The sequence below is a fragment of the Cygnus olor genome, chromosome 5 (assembly GCF_009769625.2).
Source record: "Cygnus olor isolate bCygOlo1 chromosome 5, bCygOlo1.pri.v2, whole genome shotgun sequence".
NCBI classification, from domain to species: Eukaryota; Metazoa; Chordata; class Aves; order Anseriformes; family Anatidae; genus Cygnus; species Cygnus olor.
In genome coordinates this window covers 55,153,435-55,174,088 of record NC_049173.1, presented here as the reverse complement: position 1 = coordinate 55,174,088, position 20,654 = coordinate 55,153,435, and the positions used below count along the sequence as shown (strand labels likewise).

The following is a 20,654-nucleotide window of genomic DNA, read 5'->3' as shown; positions in this document are numbered from 1 at the left end:
AAGTCACTTAAAGAAAGACTTTATCTATGAAGTCTTGGTAAAAATTAAGTGTGCACTACGGGTAACCCTGCTTCCTGAAGTTTCAGAAAAGATACTGAATGTTGTGATGCTTAGCATGACTAGCCCACTCAAAATTGCCTCTCTTACTGTAATGCAAACTAGTGTCAATAAAAAATAAAAGATAACAGAAATTCCTTCCTGAGCCTAAGCACAGGATTAAAAATGAGAAAAAAAAATACCCCGTTCCCCACAAATAAAACACCATTATAAACATGTCTTACAGCACTCGGTTAAAGGTTAAGTGAGAAATTTTCTAGGATATTAAGTCCATTTAAAAGCCCTATCCCTGCAACTGGATTTTTGACAGGCACATGCTGTATCTGCATGGATTCAGTTGGAGGATTAGGTACCAAGATTCACAGTAGTAGCAGGTAAAGTCAGTGCTGGGAAGCAGAATTGTCAAGACTACTGGAAAAATTAACCTCTCTTTAAATCAACACCAGCATGCTATATATTTGATTCCATACAGATGCACCCCATTTTTACAGTACCAAGACTAGAGTAGGAACATTGGCTGAGTAACCCTTGGTATTTCATTCAGCAAAATAATGAAATAGAGTTCATAAGGTTAAAACAGTAACAACAGCAAGCCCCCCCACCCCCAACATTAAAATATTTTAATTTTTCTTTTACAATATTTTTCTTTAAAAAAAAAGTCATCAGCACTTAAGTTGTAACGGGAGCAGATTCAAGACCAGCTCAGTAAGACAAAGTAAGTACAGTTATGTTACAGAAAGTCATGAGGTATAATAAAACTATCCTCTCAAACTGAGTCACAGAAGCATGAACTTGTCTGTTACATTAGTTTAAACCCATAAGGATTAACAAGCTCTTAAAAAAGTGTTTGTAATAAGTTTTCTTTTTGTACATTGAAAAAACCAGCATATTCCTGTAATTTATTAATGACAGCATTTATTATAGTTGAAAAGCTTTTTTTTTTTTTCTTTTTGTTTTCCTGCATGGATAAAAGAGCTCTTCAGTGATTTATTTAGCTGCGGATTGATACGAACCTGAAAAGTTATCTCATTTCCCTCCTTTTTGTCACATTTCAACAGATTCTAGTATCTCATACAAACAATATTCACAGCAACTTATGATATTCCAAGAGATGACTTTAGCCCTGTTTATTTAAATAAAATCTCGTAATATACAGCACTAATTTAATCAACACAATTAGTACAAAATAAGGCATCGCTTTAAAATTCAGCACCAAAAGATAGCTGGAAAGGCTAGTACAGATCTATATTGAGGACTGATGTTTTTGCTGAGGTACAGCCCGGGACAGCTGACTTGGTGGTGATGGTGTTGGAACCACTTGCTTCCATAGAAAGGAAAAGTGCAATTCTTTGTGAGGTGTTCTTGATCCCCAACAGAAGTACAAGCCTTAACACTGATAGTGTAGGTGTGTGCATTCGGAGAGGAGGAGAAATAAAACCAGGTTCACAGCTCTGCCAAAACTCAAAAGCATGGCCTAGGTAAACTTAAAAGACGCAGTACCTTCCCTCCTTTTTTTTCTAGATTGGAATACTGCTAAAATACTTTTTTTTTTTTTGTAGTTAAAAAGAAAAAACATGGAAGTAAATGTTTTCACCGGAGTAGCACTGAAACTGTCACAGAGCTGAGTTTTAACTAATCCGTTTATGCTTGTGCTGATCGGAACAAAAACGCTGAACAAAACCCAAGGTTTTTAGAAAACTGCTGTAATATTTCACGGCAAGAATTAAAAACTGAAAGTCTGATTAATCCCTTCAGGGGTGTAGCTAACCTCTGTGTACAGGGCTGATAGAACACCCGTGCATTGCCTAAGGTCCTTTAAAGCTGTAGGGCTTCAAGGGGCAGAGCCCTTGTGCCAACTTCTGTGGAGGAGGGAAGCTCACTCTCATCGGTGTAAAACACATGTACACCACTGAAGTCAACTGAGCATCATGGATGTAAGTGGGAGGAGAATCAGGCCTGGCGTAACAAAGGGCTACCCGATGGTCAACTTTTAGTAGGATTGATTGTTACACAGTGTTTGAAAAAAACTGATTTGTTCAGACTGTATATATATTTTTATATACTCCTATTTATATATATGTATATCTTTACAAACACACAATGAAAGAAAGCCAAGGTCTCAGACTGGCAAGGAGAGCAGCGCTTTTACTTTTCTTTTTTTTTTCTTCTCTTTTCTACTATATTTATTCAAACTTCCCTGTTTTGCAGCTTTGCCTTTATGGAGTATTACTACCAAGGCAAGCAATATTGTTATAGCACCAGAACTATACAAAGCTGAGCTTAATCTGCAAAGCTGATTGGTAAAAGTCCAGCCCTCACCTAAATGTGGTTTGGTCAGAAGCAGCATAGGCAAAAATTTCCTCTCCTCTCTCCTCTGGACAGTACATGGCACAAAGCTGTTTGCTTCATAGCTGTGAAGTTCCCCCCTCCTTTAACTTTTTTTTTTCCTTTTAGTAACAATGATTTTAACATCTTCAGAATCTTAGGCATGAGAGCTTACAGCAACTAAACAGAAGAAAACAAAGAAATAGTGCAGTTCTTATCACTGTAAAAAGAAAAACAAAACAAACGTTGCTTGGGTTGCCTGCACCCAGGTTCAAGACTGACTCAAAGTGTCTTCTTGTTCTTGCAGCTCTAATACTGAGATACCAGCCCAGCCCAGGAACATGTTCTTCTCGTGAGTTTGTGATCAGGACTCTTGTCGAGTGGGAGAGCAATCATAGAAACAACCTATTTCTATCTACCGAAGATCACAATGTTGACTCCAGAGATGAATCAAGGATGTCATCGTGATGGCTGTTGCTGTTAGAGTCACTGTCGTAACTCTGGGGACTTGAGTAGTTGGCTGCTTCTTGCAGTCTCATTAGCATGTTCATCTACAAAGGCACAGAAGTTCATGATTATTCGCATTCTGAGGCAGAAAGAATATCAACTCCATATGAAAATCAAAGTGGCATTCACTATGCCAGCATGTAACAGAGGAAAGGAAGGGAAATGGGGGTAATTATTAATGTGCATCTGAAAAGAGGCATTACATTTAAAACAGTTACAGGAGCATACACATTAGTCACGAACTGTATGCTTTTCCAGTAAAGGTAAAAATGAAAAGATTGTATTGATTAGTCCACAGCTGTGCCAAAGGTTTGAGCAAGCATCCTTTCCATCTCTTGCTCTGACCCATGGAAATATGTTCAGCACAGCCAAAATAGGTAAATATGAATGTATTAATATCTAGCTTGATATTTCAAATCATATAATCATCTAGGTTGGAAAATATATTTGTCTATCTATACACTAGCTAGTGAAAGCTAACATGTATTCTGTACTCCCAATTGTGTGGGAAAATGCCTATCTCAGAAGAATAGCTTCAGGGCATTCATAGTTTCAATCACTGTTTCCCACTGAAAGAAAACGGGTATTTAGTCATGCCTTCCAGTTCAGTTTATACACCCTATACAAATACGCGTTAACATTTCCTTTGTATACGCTTGCACTGTATTTCTGATTCATAAATTTGACACCAGTCACAGAGTGTAACAGCTGATAGACTCATTGAAAATCTCAGTTTTCATTTGGTGACTGTAAACACCACATGAGGTAAAGTAACGTGGCTATTTCATGACTGTGGCAAAACAGGCTTAGCCAAATGGCTCCACTGCACTATTCACATGGTTGTCACCAAATCAAGTACTTCATTCTGGTGTAGAAATTAATAAACATTGGACACATCCCCAGTCACTCCTCAAAAACTGAATCCTCAAAACATCCTCAACGAATGAATCTGAAAAACTTCTGACACTATTTCTTGAAAACTTTATGGGCTTTCTACGTCAACACATTCCACGAGCTGTCTTTATGACTTCCCAAGAAACATGGACTTCTTGTTCTAAATCTTTTCAACACTTCTCAGCCATCCTTTACTTTTTCATTCTTGCTTTTAATCCCTGTAAAGAAGAGAAACCAGGCAGATCTGCTGTTTCAAAACTGAGAACTTACCAAAGGATCTCCTTCGGCATCACTCACTGGAACTTGTTTGCTGGTTGAACCTTCCCGTGACATGGAGTAGCCATCAAACCCCACATCTTCAGGCCGCAGCTGTAGCAGAGGAGGCCACTCATGGTGCTGTGGGGTGGCCGCCCAGGGGTACGTGTCCATTACCCATTTGGCAGGATCCTCCCAGGGAGCTCTCCTCCCATACAACTGAAAAAGTGCAAAAGCATCTTTTAAAGCATTCCTGTTCACTTATCATTTTATTCTATGCTTACCTAACCAAAATGAATGTGCTGTGATTCTTTGACTGCAGATAACATTTGCAAGTAAGGTTGAACAAAACCAAATGAGATTTGCATCACCCTAATGAAAACGTTTTAATTATTTTTGATGGCAAGTGATTTGGAAGAGGCTAACCACCTCCTTTGAGGCTGCAATGCCCTTTTGTGGGTACCGTTTAATAAAAGGGAGATGTGGAAATAACCTCAATTTGGACAGGTGTTTTTTTCTTTCTTTCTTCTCTCTCTCTCTTTTTTTTTTTTTTTTTTTTTTTAACTTGAATAAAAGTAAATACAGAAAAGAGGCTGTTAACGTTCACATCCAGGTCGCAACAGGAGACAGCTTATCTGTTTGCTGTAAAACTGCAGTCAGAAGAATGTACAGGAGGAAACGTAATACCTGTTATCAAGTAATAGTGATGGATGGATGTCAAAGCATAAGTTTTTGAAGCCAAGGGAATTTCTTTGTACTCAACCAAGAAAACGTGCCAACAGAATTTGACTGTGTTCCTATTTCAAGTAAGTGTGCTCTATTTCCAAAACTTTTTCTGTGTTACTGAATCTCTACATATCCTTCTTGTTACGTTCAGCTGTTTGCCTTAATTAGCTAATAAATTCCTTTTAATGTCATATGACTTTCAAAAGCATAAATACAACTTTAAGTGACTTTGAACTTCTGCTTTATAATTTTCTGGCCTAAGCATCCTTCCGCAACTGGAGTTCATTACTGGCGCTTTGTCACTTGAATTCAGAGACCTCTCTTTCCTGTACAATGCACATGGGGAAAAAGCAGCGGTATAACAAAGAAATTTGTCATCTCTTTCATGGATCTAAGACTATCTTGTTTTCTTCATCAGTATTTCTTCCTCCCCACACTCCCATTCTGTTATCCTGCCCATTGCCAAACAGCAATAGTTAGGGCAAACTTGAGCTTTCTAGTGCTGTTCCTCACATTGCCATAAATCACTGGAACGTTCTTGCAGCATGCAAACTAATTCTTCCAGTGCAAACGGGCCCCCAAAATGCTGCATCCAAACAGAATGCAAGAGACTGACTTCATCTGGATGCATGGTTAATTAATCCAAATCTGATCTTCCTGCATGGCAGCAGAATGTTTCCACAGATATATATAAGGCAAGCGTGTACGAATGGCATTTTGTCAGAGACTCCTATGCAATATTAGAGAATAAAAACAGGTTTCATTCTAAGTGATGTCACGTAGTTCACAGCCTAACCCTTTCTTTGAAAATTTGGCTGCGTTAATTTGCACATGCTAAACAAAGTCTTTTATCTGTTCTATTAGAGCCTTCCTGTAAGAGTTACATGAAACTTATATTCCGGTGAAGCTCAGACATGAATGCTAACTTACTAATAGATGGCAGTCAAATGCCATATGGAAATCACAAAGTATTTAACACTTTCTGGAACAGCACTGAAGCAGGCAGAGCACAGAGCAGGCATGCCCAGCAGGTGGTGCTAGGCAGTCTTACACATGGCTTTCTGCCGCAAAATAACTCCTCTGGGTCCTTGAGCTGTATTGTATTATTTTCCCAACATAATGTCTTCAAGCTGTGGTAAGTCAGATCACATATTCTAATCTTGTCAAATCTACGGCAAGTCGTAACAGTTGGTAAGGACAGAGAATTTTATATTTTCCACACATCCGTGCTGCCTAGAAGGTCTGTGTGGTTCCTAGATCATTTCTGAAAATTAGCTAGGAAGTCAAATCCCCATTGCAGTATATGAAATCATCATATATCTTCAGCAGATGAAAGATCGAATTACCAGCTTACTATTCCGATCCACAGCAACCAGTCCTGCCCCTTTCATATGAATGCTTTCTAGACAAAGAAGGTGCAATTAAGGAGCAAGAACCTAACAGGTTGGTCCACAAAGCACCACACAGAAACCACTGGAGTAGGAGTGATGGCATCAGGAAGCCACAGAGACTTTAGACCCTCTTTTTGTTGGTGCTCCATTCCATATCAATATACCGAGCAGGAAGAACAATGGATTTTTAAAACCCTGTAATTTTCACTTCCCTGTTCTGAAGAACCAAAAACTCAGCAGCTCCAACGGGAGCAATTATTTTAAGGATCCTTTTGGCTCACTTGTTTTTGACCCAAAATAGTTCTCTAAATGAGAAACAGAAACATAAAAATAGTTCAGTTTAGATCCAGAGAGATCATAGTGAAATCAGCAGTCCACCCTTCCTTTCTGGCAGGCAATTTCATATGAGAGAATGTGTTCTCAAAGGAGTCTTTGTGGGTGTGGGGACAGAAAATAGCCAAAAATTAAATACACATTCTAGCATTAGCTTGTTAATTAATTAGTACAACTCTGGCTGCTCTTTGAGTACTCATGTTTTACTCCCATCCACAGACTCAACAGAGAATTCTACAGCAAACTAGGAAATTATTTAAAATGAAATGAATTAGTGGAATCTGGGGAAATTGGATCGGAGCAGATAGAGAATCTAAAGCAAAAAGTGAGAAACTGGAATCCTTACACTTAAAATGCAAGCCATTCAAATAACATAAAGAAAGATGCAGATAACAGGCAAAACGAGGAAGCAAAAAGAGGGTTTTATCAATTGTTATGCTTTCTCATCCTTTCTGTTACTAATGTTTCAATGCTTTCCATACCTACTGATCAACTGATATGAGACCTCCAAAACACAATACAACATGCCTGAGCATCCCATTTCAGGAGGAAACAAGAACACACCCTCTCTTCTCATTTGTTTTAGGTCAAAAAGAGTATTAGCTCCCCTTACCTTCCTTTATGGGGACACTCTACAGGAACTTTTATGTAAAATGGTTCTTCTCTTCTGTTCTATTTCTACCTATGTTTCTCTTTGTGCATTCTGAAAACCTGATGTCTAAGTACCTACCACAATCATCTCAAAGAAAATGAAGTCTCTAGGTACTGTCAAAATTCAAATGGTAAACACAGTTTGTACAAATTCTCACTAAAACTTGTTGAACAATGCATGTATCTAGTAGTTATGAGGAGCCATTAGTAAAAACTCAAATTTCTATGACAAGGCTGTTTTTTCTCACTCTGTGTTAACATCTATAAATCTCTGTTGTCGAGATAGTAAATGAAACTCCAGGTGTTTCTTAAGTGGACAACATAAAATCATTTTTGTTTCCTTTTAAGCATGTTTTCAAGTACTCAAACTGGTGTGTCTTCTCTTCATTATTGCTTCATTTTCTGCAGAGTACTCCCATCCAAACCAGAGCTGAACCTCAAATACAGAAACAGTATTGCATAGGAAAGAAAAGGTGTTTTTCAAAAGAAAACTTTCACACTTTTCTAACGGATCTTCATGACAAGTCATCCCGATGAATACTGTAAAGGTGACCCCTAAGCAGCCCCAGAATGGAGTGAACTGTTCTTCACAAACCCAAAATTACCATTCTGTGACATGACCGCTTCTCTCAAGGAGCTTGTAACTTCTTGGGAGTTCTTTCATGTTTCAGAAAGATTTTGGGCTCAGAGACATACATGGTAGAGAACCTATTATTTCTGTAGTAAAATTTCCTAACTATTAATTATTCTTACTAATAACAAACCGTGTCTTGCTCAGTTTGAATTTTTCTAGTGCAAACTTGTCAAACAGCCAGTAAATGTTTTTCCCCCACTGAAGCAGAAGACTCCCGAAGACCAAACACTGTTTCATCTTCCTATTGAATAAACTGAATAGTTTGAACTTCTCATCTCACTGTACAATGCTTTCTGTATCTTAAATTATACCTATTGCCCGTTTCTGAACCCTTTTAACTTTTAAATCTTTTTTTTTTTTAACATACAGAAGTACTTCCCTCTTCCTACCTCTATGAGCTTACAGGTTATACCCCTAAAATGGCATTTGTCCTCTTACCAAAACACAAGCTTCCGATACATCACCATAATTTACTATTCTCCACTTATCTTCAGCCTTTTTCAACCTTCCAGACTCTCACTGTCATCCACCTTTTTATTTCTTTAAATGTGATCTTGCATTTAGCTCTACTGCAAAACAAGTAATTTTTAAATGAGCAGATTTCACAGATGCTGCAAGGGGAAAGCTTCAAGTTCCATCTGCCCTAATCCTCACGTTATCAAAATACAGGGATTTTTCTCACAGAGAACTCTTTATCAAAAATAACTACTTTAATGTATGCAACACCCAGAATTTACTCATATTTGATTATGTTATCTCCCAAAACACCTTTTAAGTTATGTGCTGCTGTTCTTACCCTGTGAACAGAGAACTGAAAAATCTAAATTTTTTTTTCCATAATTCCATGTCAAGTCAGTAGCAAACCTCTGGTAAGCCATTCCTCCTGATTCCAACATGCTTCATAGTCATGGAGATGCTAAGAATTGCATGAATGTAAGAATTGAATGCCTAAAACTATCCAAATTGTTAGACAGTGTGAATCAGATACAAAGCACAGGCAATCAGATGATTTCACTATAGACTCTGAAAGAATTACAAAGGGATCTACTCAAAATTTCATCCTGAAGATTGAAGAAATAATCAATACTGATATTTGGTATTTTTTGATATTTTGATACTGATATCAAAACTGATATTGAACCTGTTATGTTCATTTATATGTTTATCTCCTTATACGTCTTCGTTTATCCTCTGTTCAAGATTTCATTTGCAAAGGAAATCATACGTAACAGTTAATGACCACAAACATGTTTTTCAGGTGCACAGTACAATTTTAAAGTGTGCTCCTGGATTATCAAAAATTGATTTTTGAAAACAGATTATTGAAAGACACTTGGATGCCTAACTGCCACTAAAAACATCAACAGTTTAGCATTTAAGCACTTTTCAAAAAATCACTCTGGAATTTATGTGCTTCCACTCTGTATTTCAAAATGGCAGAGTGAAGAGAGTATTTCTCCCTGAAATTAATGACTACATTTTCACAGACATGCAAGTATTTAGTGTGAAAAGTTACACCCACAGAAAACTTTGTCATTATTCAGTTTTCTCTGATGCTGTGTTGCCTTCTGAATAGATACCATTTCAAGACCTATGATTTTTCATTTTTGTCTGCTCACCTGTAGCCCTTCTCTAACTGCCTCCAGAAGGTATGGGATGATGGAGTAGTTCCACAGGTCAGTAAACCAAACTCTTGAACCATCTACATCTATTGGACAAGAGAGGAAGAGCCGTGGACCTGGAAAGGGGAATTCAGGTATTACACTCAAATCATAACGACATGAATCAAAACAGGATCAAACAACAACTTGCAGTTCTCTAGAGAAAGAAACCAAGGATGAGAGAACAAACGTAGCTATCTGGTGAAGTGCTCTTCCTTGAGAGTTCAAAAATCCTCTGAATCGATTTGAAAAACCATAGCTTTCGAGGTGAAAACTATTAACCAGATTTCCAAACAAAGTTGATATCAAGGACTTCAGAGATCTATCAAAATGGGGAAAATAAGTTTAGAAACTTCTTGTATGGTTTGTCTGAGAGTAAAAAAAATGAATCTAAAAGCAGGGTTTAAAGAAACCTTTTATTACCTTACGTAGTACAAGGAAATGTGCAAGGATGCATTTGGTGTACAAGGAAATAGAATACAGATGTTTATATATGTCTGGAAATGCATTTCTTCCAGAATGGGCAGAACACTTACCAATAGTAACATCAGAGGAGCTGTGAGCCTCCAAGAACTTGTTCAGATGTTGCCAGACCTTGGGAATCCAATCAATAATTTTAACCAGCTCTGCATTTCTCATCCTGCCACTGATCTCTGTTTCAATTAGCTTTCTCCTCAGGAAACGGCCGAGAAAGCCTTTGACTGGCTCAGTGTGGTTAGCACATAGCACCCATCTGTGGCAGAACAGCAAAAATGTCTGCAATTATTCTTTAGTGCAAGAAAAAATATTCTGGGCTAAATATTTCTTATCGTTTCTAAATGATTATTGTGATCAAAAAGGATGATTCCAGTTGTATATTTTTCTTAGAAAAAATTATTTTCGAACAATGAGTTCATTAGATGAAACAATTCATATCGTGCTTTGTCTCATCTTACTGCTCACTGGCTATCTGCTTCGCCTATAGTCATATTTAAAATTTGTTAGAAGATCAAATATCTTAAAAGTCCTCTGAACAGTCAAAGTTTTATTAACTGTAGTTATTTTAATAACAGCATCATAACATAAAGCTGCACAAGTTAGGGCAGCAGCTACTGGAGAATGGTATTTCTATCCCAGTTTGCTATTTCAGCTGATAAGAACAACTTCAGATGACTCAGTAGCCATTGCTCCTTTTTGAGCCCACAAACATAAATGAGAAACATGAATAAACAGTACCTGAAATTATGATGAAGTTGAAGATTAGGTGTTGAGGAGGTGGCTTGGTTCATTGTGCCAATAATATACGGACTATTAAAAAAAATCAAGCAAATCAAACTTGTAAATTTTGTTAAAAATAAAAAATACTAGGTTTTTAACATTAAAAAGGTTATTCAGACTTTTTATTTTTGGTCATAGAAGGCTTTTGTAGTTACTTGTAACCAGATTCTCTGCTGAGAATCTGAACTACAAGAACATCAAATTCTGAAAGCAAAATCGAAGCCTCAGAGCAGGACCTTTTGCTAAAAATGTCTTTTTAGTATTGAAGGTCTACTGCATGAAATGAATGCAAGTTACCCAACGCATCTACTACTTTTTTATTACTGATTATAGAAGAATTGATTATTTGATGCAGAAAAAAATCTCTGAAGTGCTGTCCATAATATGGATGGTCTCACCATCTCAGTCCACTTTACCAAATTAATCTACAGTTCATTGTTCTGATCATATTCTGGAACTGCTGTTCTTTGACATTATTGGGATTTGGAATGAGTTCTAAGATTTCGTTACCATTTGTGGTACTTGCAGTTTAGAAGTCCATTAAAAATTTCTCCTAGGGAGCTAACGTGATGCAAATTATCCAAAATGATTACAAGAGGCATATCCACAGCATTATTTTCACTATTACACTGGTCTGCTAGGTTGGACAGGTATTGGCGGAGTTCCTGCAAAGCATACATTAAAAACAAAACAAAACAAAAAAGTTTTCATTATATTTCTTGAAAATCCAGGTAATACAAATAAATTAGTGGCTTTGCAATGAAATCTGAAGCAAAAGAGACCGCCATCTTACGTGTGTTCACATTTCCCATGAGGAAACAGAAAAATATGGTTTTCCTTCTCTTCTGTAGGTTTTGCTACATATTCAAAGACACTTACATGAGATAAGGGCCTAAAGGGGTCAAGATTTTGCCTTTTGCTTTATGTTTTTTCATTTGTGTTGTCCTAATCTGACATAGAAGTCTGAAATGCATTTTTCTTTCTTTTCAGGAACTTATTCAAATCTCTGTATACCAAGCTGGACAGTTGCTATTGTTCCGGCTAGGTTTGTTCTCTGTTCTTGCCGCAATGTTTCTATCAAAGCAGAGCTGACAAAATTAGCCTGGTATAAAGCACTCCTCAAGCAGGGACTGAACTTAGATGCCTTCAGTAATGACACAAAAGAATGATGAGCTCAGAGTGCTACTGCTGGGTGACTGGGTGTGGCTGAAAAGCTCTCATCATCTTTAAAGCATTTATTACATAGCATGTCTCAAATTATGCCGGTGGCCTACAACCATACTTTCAACCACTCTTCTTCTCCAGAGGAAGATCTGCCTAAGGCCATCAAACATTTTTTTTTTTTTTTAACCTAGACATTCACTTGAGGTATATCTGGCAAAACCAAAAGCACATAAAAAGCAGAGACATGCCTTACAAGCTCAGGAATGTGTCTGGACAACAGTAACTACTGGAACAGCGTATGCAGATTACCACTGCTAATACTTGTAGCTGCAGAAATTCTGAAGGTCTAGAGATGCATTTCATGTTTTTTGGAAAAATGTCCGCATGCAATGAGGATCACTGAAGTTGCTGGGAACTTTGTGCAGGTGTTTAACTTCCTCAGCAATTCTCAGCCTTCTAACCACTTGAAAATCATGATGCCTTTAGGTGTTTAAACATACATCTGGAAGCATGCTATTTAAGGCCCCAAAGCCTGGTGAATCTACAGTTCTGAAAAACTTAGATATTGTCCCCTTCAGGATTAACGGAATGCTTTAAAAAGAAAGATAAGTTTAAAATCCCACTTGCCTATTTTTGATGAATTAACAAAGGAGCAGTTCTCTCATTTTTGACATATGGTAACATTAACTGTGCAAGCAACGATTTGTTTTCTCACCTTGCTGGATTTATGGTCCACATTGAAGGTTGCAATAATTCCATCAGCCAACTCCCTGCCCTCTCTAAGGACCATATACTCAGACAGACGGTTTGCTAGATATGTTTTACCAGTGCCACTAGGGCCAGACAAGATAATCCGTCGGTGTTCCATCAAGAGAGAGACATAGCGCTGCAGTATAGGCTTGGGGATCAGTGATTCAAACACAAGACAGTCCAAACTGTTCTCACAGATACCTGCAACAGTAAAAGATTCCTCATTTATAGCAACTCCCAATTTTTTATCCAGATTACCTACAAGTTGTTTTTTTTCCCCTTAAAAAAAGAAAAAGTAGCTGTAATGCTGAAAAGCAATCCATTAATGAAGTTTTAACAAATCAAGATTAATTGAAATAACTGGAAAGCCAAAACAGAACTGAAGCGTGGGACTTTGTGAATATACCTGGGCCCAGTAGCAGTAGGAGAAACTCCCAAAATAAAACTTTGTAACAGCAGATTTAGATCCAACCTGACCGAACCGTTTCTTATTTCTGAGAGAAATCCCTTCCCCACTCTGGTGTCCCTTGTAATAGAGAACAGCACATATAAAAAAGTGAATAAGTGACCTGTAAGCTTCACCTGGATTCTCCATCAGCGTTCCCAGTTTTCAAAAAACTCAGCTTCTCTAGATAAAATTTGCCATATAACTGTTTCCAGGCTACATTTTTCACACAGGAACCATGTGTTTCACAGCATTTTGTTACGTACACTTACACTACACATACATACAGAATTTACCTGTTTACTTTTGAATCGCTAGACAAAAAAACAGCTATCATCAACTCCCCCTGCTTTCCCAAACACATGTAATTAAACTCCTTCTCTGTATGCTGATGGCTATCTCTTCTAACATAAAACTCCTACTGATAAGCATTTATGCAATGTCAGCAATCACTTTAGGCAGAATTGGCTCAGGAAAAACATACAATGCTTCAAAATAAACAGAAGAAAGGGAAGTTGGCAGATCACCCATAGAAATGTTTGCACCTCAATGGTTACTTGGAATATTAAATATTTATATAGGCAGCTTTATATCTCAACGGTATATGTGAGTAACTGATTTCCCATAAATTGATTAAATACACTCACATTTTATTAAAAAACGTTATCATGTATGAACCTTCAAAGTACAAGTCAAGACATTGCAAGTTAAATACAAAATCAACTGAAGCTTCACAGATATGAGCAATATTTTAATTGGGATTATACTCTTGGACAATGCATTCCAAGTAAGTGAGCAGAACACTCAGAGTTCACATCAAGCCTCAGTAAACTGAGATATTTCATGACTTAGTTTGTCTTCCTGTGTGCTGATCTGCTACAGAATTGATTTTTTTATACCAGCAGTCAGAAATCAAAATACTTTCAAATGCTCAGTCAAACTTTGAAATTGAGCTGTAAAGTGGTTGGCAACGTTCATAAGTATTGTGCTATTCTATGGCTGTATGCAGACCTATGCTAGATATTTCAGTGGTGTCACTTCAAGCAAGCTGATTAACACTGAAATTGCAGTGGTTGAGGACATCACCTCAACCCCATTTTTTTTATTCATTTGGAAGAGCACTTTGCTGCTCAAACAATTCCACTGCAACACCTGTGGTGTGAGGTGCTCTCCAGCACGACTCAAGGCACCAATTTAAGACATCTGGAGGAAACTGCTATGTGTACAATTATTCCTATTTTTACAGATCGAAAATTTGCTCAATTTATAGACTTACCATACTCTAAGTGCTTTCTTCATCAAATGAAAATAGAAGAACAGTAAATAAAAGGCAAGGACAGGAAAAATAGACACAACTAAAAGTTTCTACTCCTCTGAGATTCTTGACACAGTATGCTTTGATAAAACTGTAATTACTGAGAACTACAACAGACCGATCGAGTGCAATTACCTTTGATGGTAACCGAAATCGTATTGTTTTCTCCAACTAGATAGCCACAGGGCAACAGCTCGGGTGTCTCTGCGCTATTTGTGCGTTTGATTTCTCCAATGCTATAGCCCAGAACACTGTCTGAATTCAGTCCCAGCTGACTCACTGGATCCACATGAATGATGTATTCCTACGGTGAAAAAGAGGATGGAAAATTTTACGAAACACTGAAAGCTTTGAGCCTGTAGATTCTAAGCTACAACAACAACACTGAGTTGAATATTACTTGATACCGGCAAATGCCTGTTCAAATAGTACCAAGCAAATCCTCAAAGAAAAAGCAGACAGAATAGACAAATAACTGCTACGCGCTTTACAGATGAGGAAACTGACAGTAAAGTTAGCTGACTTATCTAAGTCACACATAAAATCTTTGTGAAAGTCAGTGCTGTTTGGACACCTATCCAAATTCAAACCGGTGTATACATCTGAGCCTCCATGCAGGCCTCCTGTTGTCAAATACAATGTGAATGCTAATAGAAGAATTCAAGCAGAGAGCAAATTGTATACACTAACCTTAAACAACCGCCTAACCACACCATCCAGAACATCCCATTTGGTCTTGCCACTGACTCCAATGCAGCCTATGAGGAAGGTGCGAGGCCTTGAATCCTAAATGAATATAAATGTGAATTGTGAATTTAAAGTAATAAATAAATCCTAACTGTGTCACATGTCTGTTTAAGGTAATTGAAATTCTGGCATAGTTATGGTGCATCTTTATTTCTTTATATAGTAAATTCTGAATACTATATGAAATCCTTGTTCTCTACTTAACATTTTTACAGTGTTGGAGTGACAAATCTAGAGGATACTTAAGCAATACCCAGTGTTAAGCTAAACGTGTTTATTAATCAATCCACGAACAATTCAAAAGCATCTGAAAAGATTACAGCTTGTCAGAAAGTTTCAGGAATTCTAGGCAGAAGTTCACAGCATTCATTTTTCTGTGACTTCATAATCTAAAATACGTTGCATTTTCAACATTTATCCTATTTACTTCTAGAAATCGTGCCACAGACAAAGAAATCTAGTGAAATTCTACATAAATTTCTACATAAACTTGTGTGTTATGTTTGGTATATTATACCATTTTAGTTAATAATTTTGCTTCTGATTTCTACAGCAGATAAAGAAAAAGGAATGCACCTCATTTTTCTATTCCTCTGTAGCTGTACTCACTATGAAACATTTATTGGAGAAAAACTGATTTCTAGCGTAATACTACATTTTAGTTGAACATGACAAGAATCATTTCCACATGGTAACTTTACTGACAGTAAGCACAGTAGAGCCCAACAGAATTAGCAATACATTTTTACTGTTAATTTACTTATCTGGGGCTGTAATTTATTAATGCAAAATTGTTATTTCATGGGAAGATCTGCTGAGCTGATTTTATTTCTGTTTATTGAAATTTCTATCTCCTCTTACAAAGGCCATTAAATGATTTCTTAAATGCACTTCTACAGGTACTCATAATCATAATGTGAGATAGGAAGATCAATGCTTGGTAAAGATTGTGTAGTACATTCATGCATGCATTACACACATGAAGCAGGCTGAAATTTCACAATATTTGAAACATGTTTGGATATTTAAGATTCTTTACATTGCTTAAGAAAGGAGAACATCTGAAAAATAACTGTTTAAAAATGAAATACTTGTACCAGAGAGGAAAACTTGAACTATAGTTACAGTTCTCCCAGTATGGACCTAACAAATGCTTGTGGAATACTGTTGCTTCTAGGTTTTTAGTGCACCTTCTATCTACACCCTGCATCATTTTGATTATTTCAACTTAAATAAAACTTGAAATAATAACAGAAAGGAGCTTTGTGCAGCTTTTAACAGATCAGTCTTAAATATAGGCTACCCCAAGGTGCAGATTAGTCTGCTCAACTCCTTGACTGAAAAATTGACCTGTCTTTCAGAGATTAACTGTAATGTTACTACCTACACCACTGACATACGGTCTAGGCTAGCAGTCCTCGATTACTGACATAGGTTCGGGGCTAGTGCTGATGGAACCAACTGGCAGAAGCTGTAAAATAAGAAGTCACTGCAGATGAGCCCCATGAGACAACCCGAACTGGTGTTGCTGGCCCTCGGCAGTTCAATGGAAGTGAGAGTTTAGTGCTTTGTCTATCACTATTGATATGTTTGATATGTAAACTATTCTGCTGAGAAATTTGTAATGAATGTTTTGCAAATAAAAGCCTTCAAAAGAGATTGGAATGTGGCAGAAAATTTAAATCCAAAGTCGCTTATATGGAGACAAAATACAACTCACCTCCTTCCATTTCATTTCGTCCTGAAAGTTGACAACTATTTTGACATGCCTGCCTCCTTCTTTCCGGGCAGAGCCATCGCCAGTGTCATCTAACAGCATGTCTGTGAACAGACGACATCAACAGCTTTCATTGCTGTATCATAACAATGAAGGCTATTCTAGTTTATGCTAACACTTCTATTGCAGTCAAACACAACACATCTGGGCTTTACATGCCCAGAAGTTAAACGTAAGAACCAGGTTTACTGACTTTCTTACTAAATATCAAGATCACTTTTAAAAAGAAATTATTAGTCAGTTGCTCTGTATTTTTCTTCCTACAAAATATCCCCCTGGCTAATACAACACCATTAAATGGCTCTGAACACAACTCTCTGCAGCTGAGGTCATAGTTGGACAACTACAATCTAGGGTGTAGCAGACCTATGATGACATTTTAAAAGAAGGCTTTATGCCAGCTCCTGACATATTTCCACACCTTAGCTGTTAATAATTTTCATGCTTTCATATTCCATGGCTAACCAAACCAAACCTTCCAAGTGCAGGATAAAACCTGCCCACCACCTTTCTCATTAAACTCACCGAGACTGGTTGACTCCGTGAGGTTCAAACTGTGTTGAGAGAGACCCACTGAATGTCTTGGAGAGGATGAAATGGAAACCTGAGACTGAGCCCTGCTACAGCTGCCGTGGTTTTCAGATTTCAGCCGATCATTTTCTGCTTTTAATTTTTCAATCTCACTCTTGAAAAGACAAGTCAGCAGTTAGAAGGCACAGTGAAAACACACTCTTAAAATAGCGCAGCATAAGCAACTACAGAAGAAATACTAATTCAGTGGAAATGCCTTTTTCACATGATTTTAAGACACTGCAGTAAATTAATTTTAATTATCATAACGACCTTTCTATGACATTTCTCAGAGTGTCCTAGAAAACAAAAAGACATGGGAATTTACTAAACACTGAAACGTATCTCCTTTAAAGCAGATGGCCTGAGAATTTTTTAAGAAGCTGTTGACAGCCAATGAATGGTCTCCCCACAGGTTTCTAGGGTTGAAACAGTTAGCTGTTGCTGAGTTCAGGGAGGTGGAAATCATGGGTTCAAGCTGACCTTAATGAAGGTGTAAGGTATAACACTGGTACACAGGTAAACACGATTTTTAGCAAGCATTCAAAAAGCTTTGAATTTACTTTCTTTTATGTTTTTATTGCATGGCAGGATGGCCAGCTTTTAACACCTCAATATACACTGCAGTATTTGGGGTAGTTATCCCCTACCTGCATTCTGTTCATCGCCTCCCGCAGCTGGTCAAGTTGATGAGCGGAGCTAAGGGCTTCTAAACGAATATCAGTTAACTTCATTTCCTTGTCCCTCAGTTCATTTCGTAACTGCATGACTGTTTCAGCTTCACTGTCTGTGCATTCAGAAATTCTGGAAAAGAATGAAAAAGAGACATTGAACTAGACCATTTGTTACTTTTCAGACAGTGCTTTGCCAGCATTTATTAGTAAAAGAGAGAAAAATATATATATTCTTCAGGGAGTAAGCAACAGTTTTGGCTTACTGCATTAGTGATACCATAAATCAGATATTAAATAGGTCATGGAAACATTACAGCTTAGTGAAATAAGTCTGAGGGTTAGTTTTCTTTAATCAGCATATGAAACAGAATTCAGGAAATCACCTACTATTGGATAGTCTACTTTTTTTCATGGTAGTTGCCATAAAATAACTATTTTAAAGCCAAAATCTAAATAAATTAAGGGGGTGCAGGCAGTAACAGTAGTTGGTTGAAGATTGATGATTTTACAGAAAGATTTAAAGCTCACCAGGTGTGCACAGCTGGGTTTCCCTGAAATGTTCTGAAGGGCTTTGGAACTCTACACCTATTCAAGCGTGATAAATTCCTGTTCGCTTTAAAGCACTCATGCTCAAAAAATTTTTGGTGGCGTTCTTCTTCCCTCCTCCCAAAAAAAAAGATTCTAGACGAGTAACATTTCAGCACATTCATTCATAAGTGTATCTATATAAAGATCAACTACCCAGCTGCATGCTTTGAGGGAGATTTCATTTAAAATGTCTCTCCTTAAATCAGGTTAATGAGAGATGTTTTCTTCACCAAAAAAACAATAAACCAAAATGTAGAAGTTCGACTTTTGCTCTATCCTTCCCTCAGTTTTCTCTCTTTTCTCATGTTGAGTCTTTTGGCTTTCTTGTCAAGATGTGATGTATGCACACAGCATTTTGACTGATGATGGACGGGATCATCATTTAACAATTTACCAGCCTTAGAGTTCTAAAACACAATTTGCTGTAGTCACCAGAAACTCATTCAGTTAGGCTCAAGAGTCTGGAGAAGCTTTAAAAAATTCATGGGGGATTATCTTCTGATACTAACATTTCATCACTATTATTTGACTGGAAACTATTGCTATTCTTTTCACCTTTCCATGGGAAAACAAGTGATGGGCAAAACTTCAAGTTTGGATACTTACTCAGATGCATTTGAACTGAAATCAGGCTGGAAGTTTTGTATGTTATTTACGAGGTTGTAAGGCAGTCTGATAATTACACGTGTCACAATACAACCTCTTACATCTTTCTGTATTTATTTATCCTGTTCAAATGCAGAAGATACTGATAAAGTTAACACAAAATCCGTTTTACAAAGTTTCCCAAGCACATTCTAAATGTAAGTGTAGATTCAAACCAGCACAGTAAGACCATTTTAACTTTATTTCATAGGTAGCCAAACTGAAACATCAACGTTGTCTGTGACCTTCCCGTGAATGTAAAGTTAGCTAAGCAACAGCAAAGTCCTGACTTTAAAACGGAGACATATGATTTGGCCGTATAGATTCATCTATATAATAGCTGGTTGCTACCAAAAGGAGCAAATTTGCTTCTCACTCTTCCTTGCCTAGCCTGCTCCTGGCTGTGCTGCTGTCATGCCCCCATGCTTACACCAGCTCTAACACTCATCTGTGTCTGATCAGTCCGCCGAGCTGATCCAGCTCAGCAACCCGGGATAAAAAAACCTGTTCACATTTCTTTCAAATTATTTTTCACCTAATTTAGCATGTTGAATTGGCTCAGTAGAATTGTCTGATGAGTAGCAGAACCAGTGTGAGAGAAGGACCGGGCACAGGAGGTCCAGAAGCAAAGAGGAGCAGGTCATTTCCATTCATCAGAAACAAGCTGTTAGGTGAGTTTGGCTGTATCGCTATACCATGATGTTTGATTTCCAGTAAATCTTTACCTTTAGCTGAATTTGTCAACTTAAATTGGGAAATCATCACTGCAGCTTAGCACAATATGCGCTGCCTTTAGCCGACAGGAAAAAACCAAAATCCCAGACTTGGCCTGGTTTGTTTCATTAACAGCTAGAGATCCAATTAGTTCTGCACTCCAAGGTTACCCAGGTTATAAATACTCTTCATACTCAATATGTTTTACTCAGAGAGCTCCCCAGTGAAATATGAAACAACACTACAGTAAAGAAACAACGATTTTTAGCTTATTGGATACTCATGGAAAGGTACTGTCAATAGTCAATACTAAGTCAGCTTACCTATCTTTAATTCCCTGAATATATGAATTCAACTTTTCTGTCTTTTGCCTGTAGTCTCCTTAGGGCACACAACACGTAAAATAAACAGTAGTTGAAATGTTTGTTCTTTGCTCGTTGTTTTGCCACTATGACAGGGTTAAGGATTTTAACAAATAAACTTGGCCGTTCTGGGAGATAAAATAAGTAATGCTCGGGAGTAGGACCAACCAGTGGCAACAGACCAGTCCAGAACTACAAGACAATCCTGCCTG

The 20,654-nt window shown here is 37.5% G+C and overlaps 1 protein-coding gene across 8 annotated transcripts in view; it reads right to left on the bottom strand.

Moving 5' to 3' along the window:
- Positions 1–2,115: 2,115 nt before the first annotated feature.
- NAV2 (neuron navigator 2) overlaps positions 2,116–20,654 on the bottom strand; it is a 232,195-nt gene continuing 213,656 nt past the window's right edge. For all 8 annotated transcript variants that reach the window (XM_040560473.1, XM_040560474.1, XM_040560470.1 and 5 more), the window contains 12 exons: positions 18,110–18,263; positions 17,415–17,574; positions 16,833–16,933; positions 15,056–15,151; positions 14,501–14,669; positions 12,571–12,806; positions 11,202–11,356; positions 10,650–10,721; positions 9,971–10,167; positions 9,393–9,511; positions 4,054–4,257; positions 2,116–2,933 (listed from right to left, as the gene is read on the bottom strand). In XM_040560473.1, the coding sequence (XP_040416407.1) occupies positions 2,808–2,933; positions 4,054–4,257; positions 9,393–9,511; positions 9,971–10,167; positions 10,650–10,721; positions 11,202–11,356; positions 12,571–12,806; positions 14,501–14,669; positions 15,056–15,151; positions 16,833–16,933; positions 17,415–17,574; positions 18,110–18,263 (1,789 nt within the window). In that variant the 3' untranslated portion in view covers positions 2,116–2,807. The remainder of the gene's footprint in view (positions 2,934–4,053; positions 4,258–9,392; positions 9,512–9,970; positions 10,168–10,649; positions 10,722–11,201; positions 11,357–12,570; positions 12,807–14,500; positions 14,670–15,055; positions 15,152–16,832; positions 16,934–17,414; positions 17,575–18,109; positions 18,264–20,654) is intronic.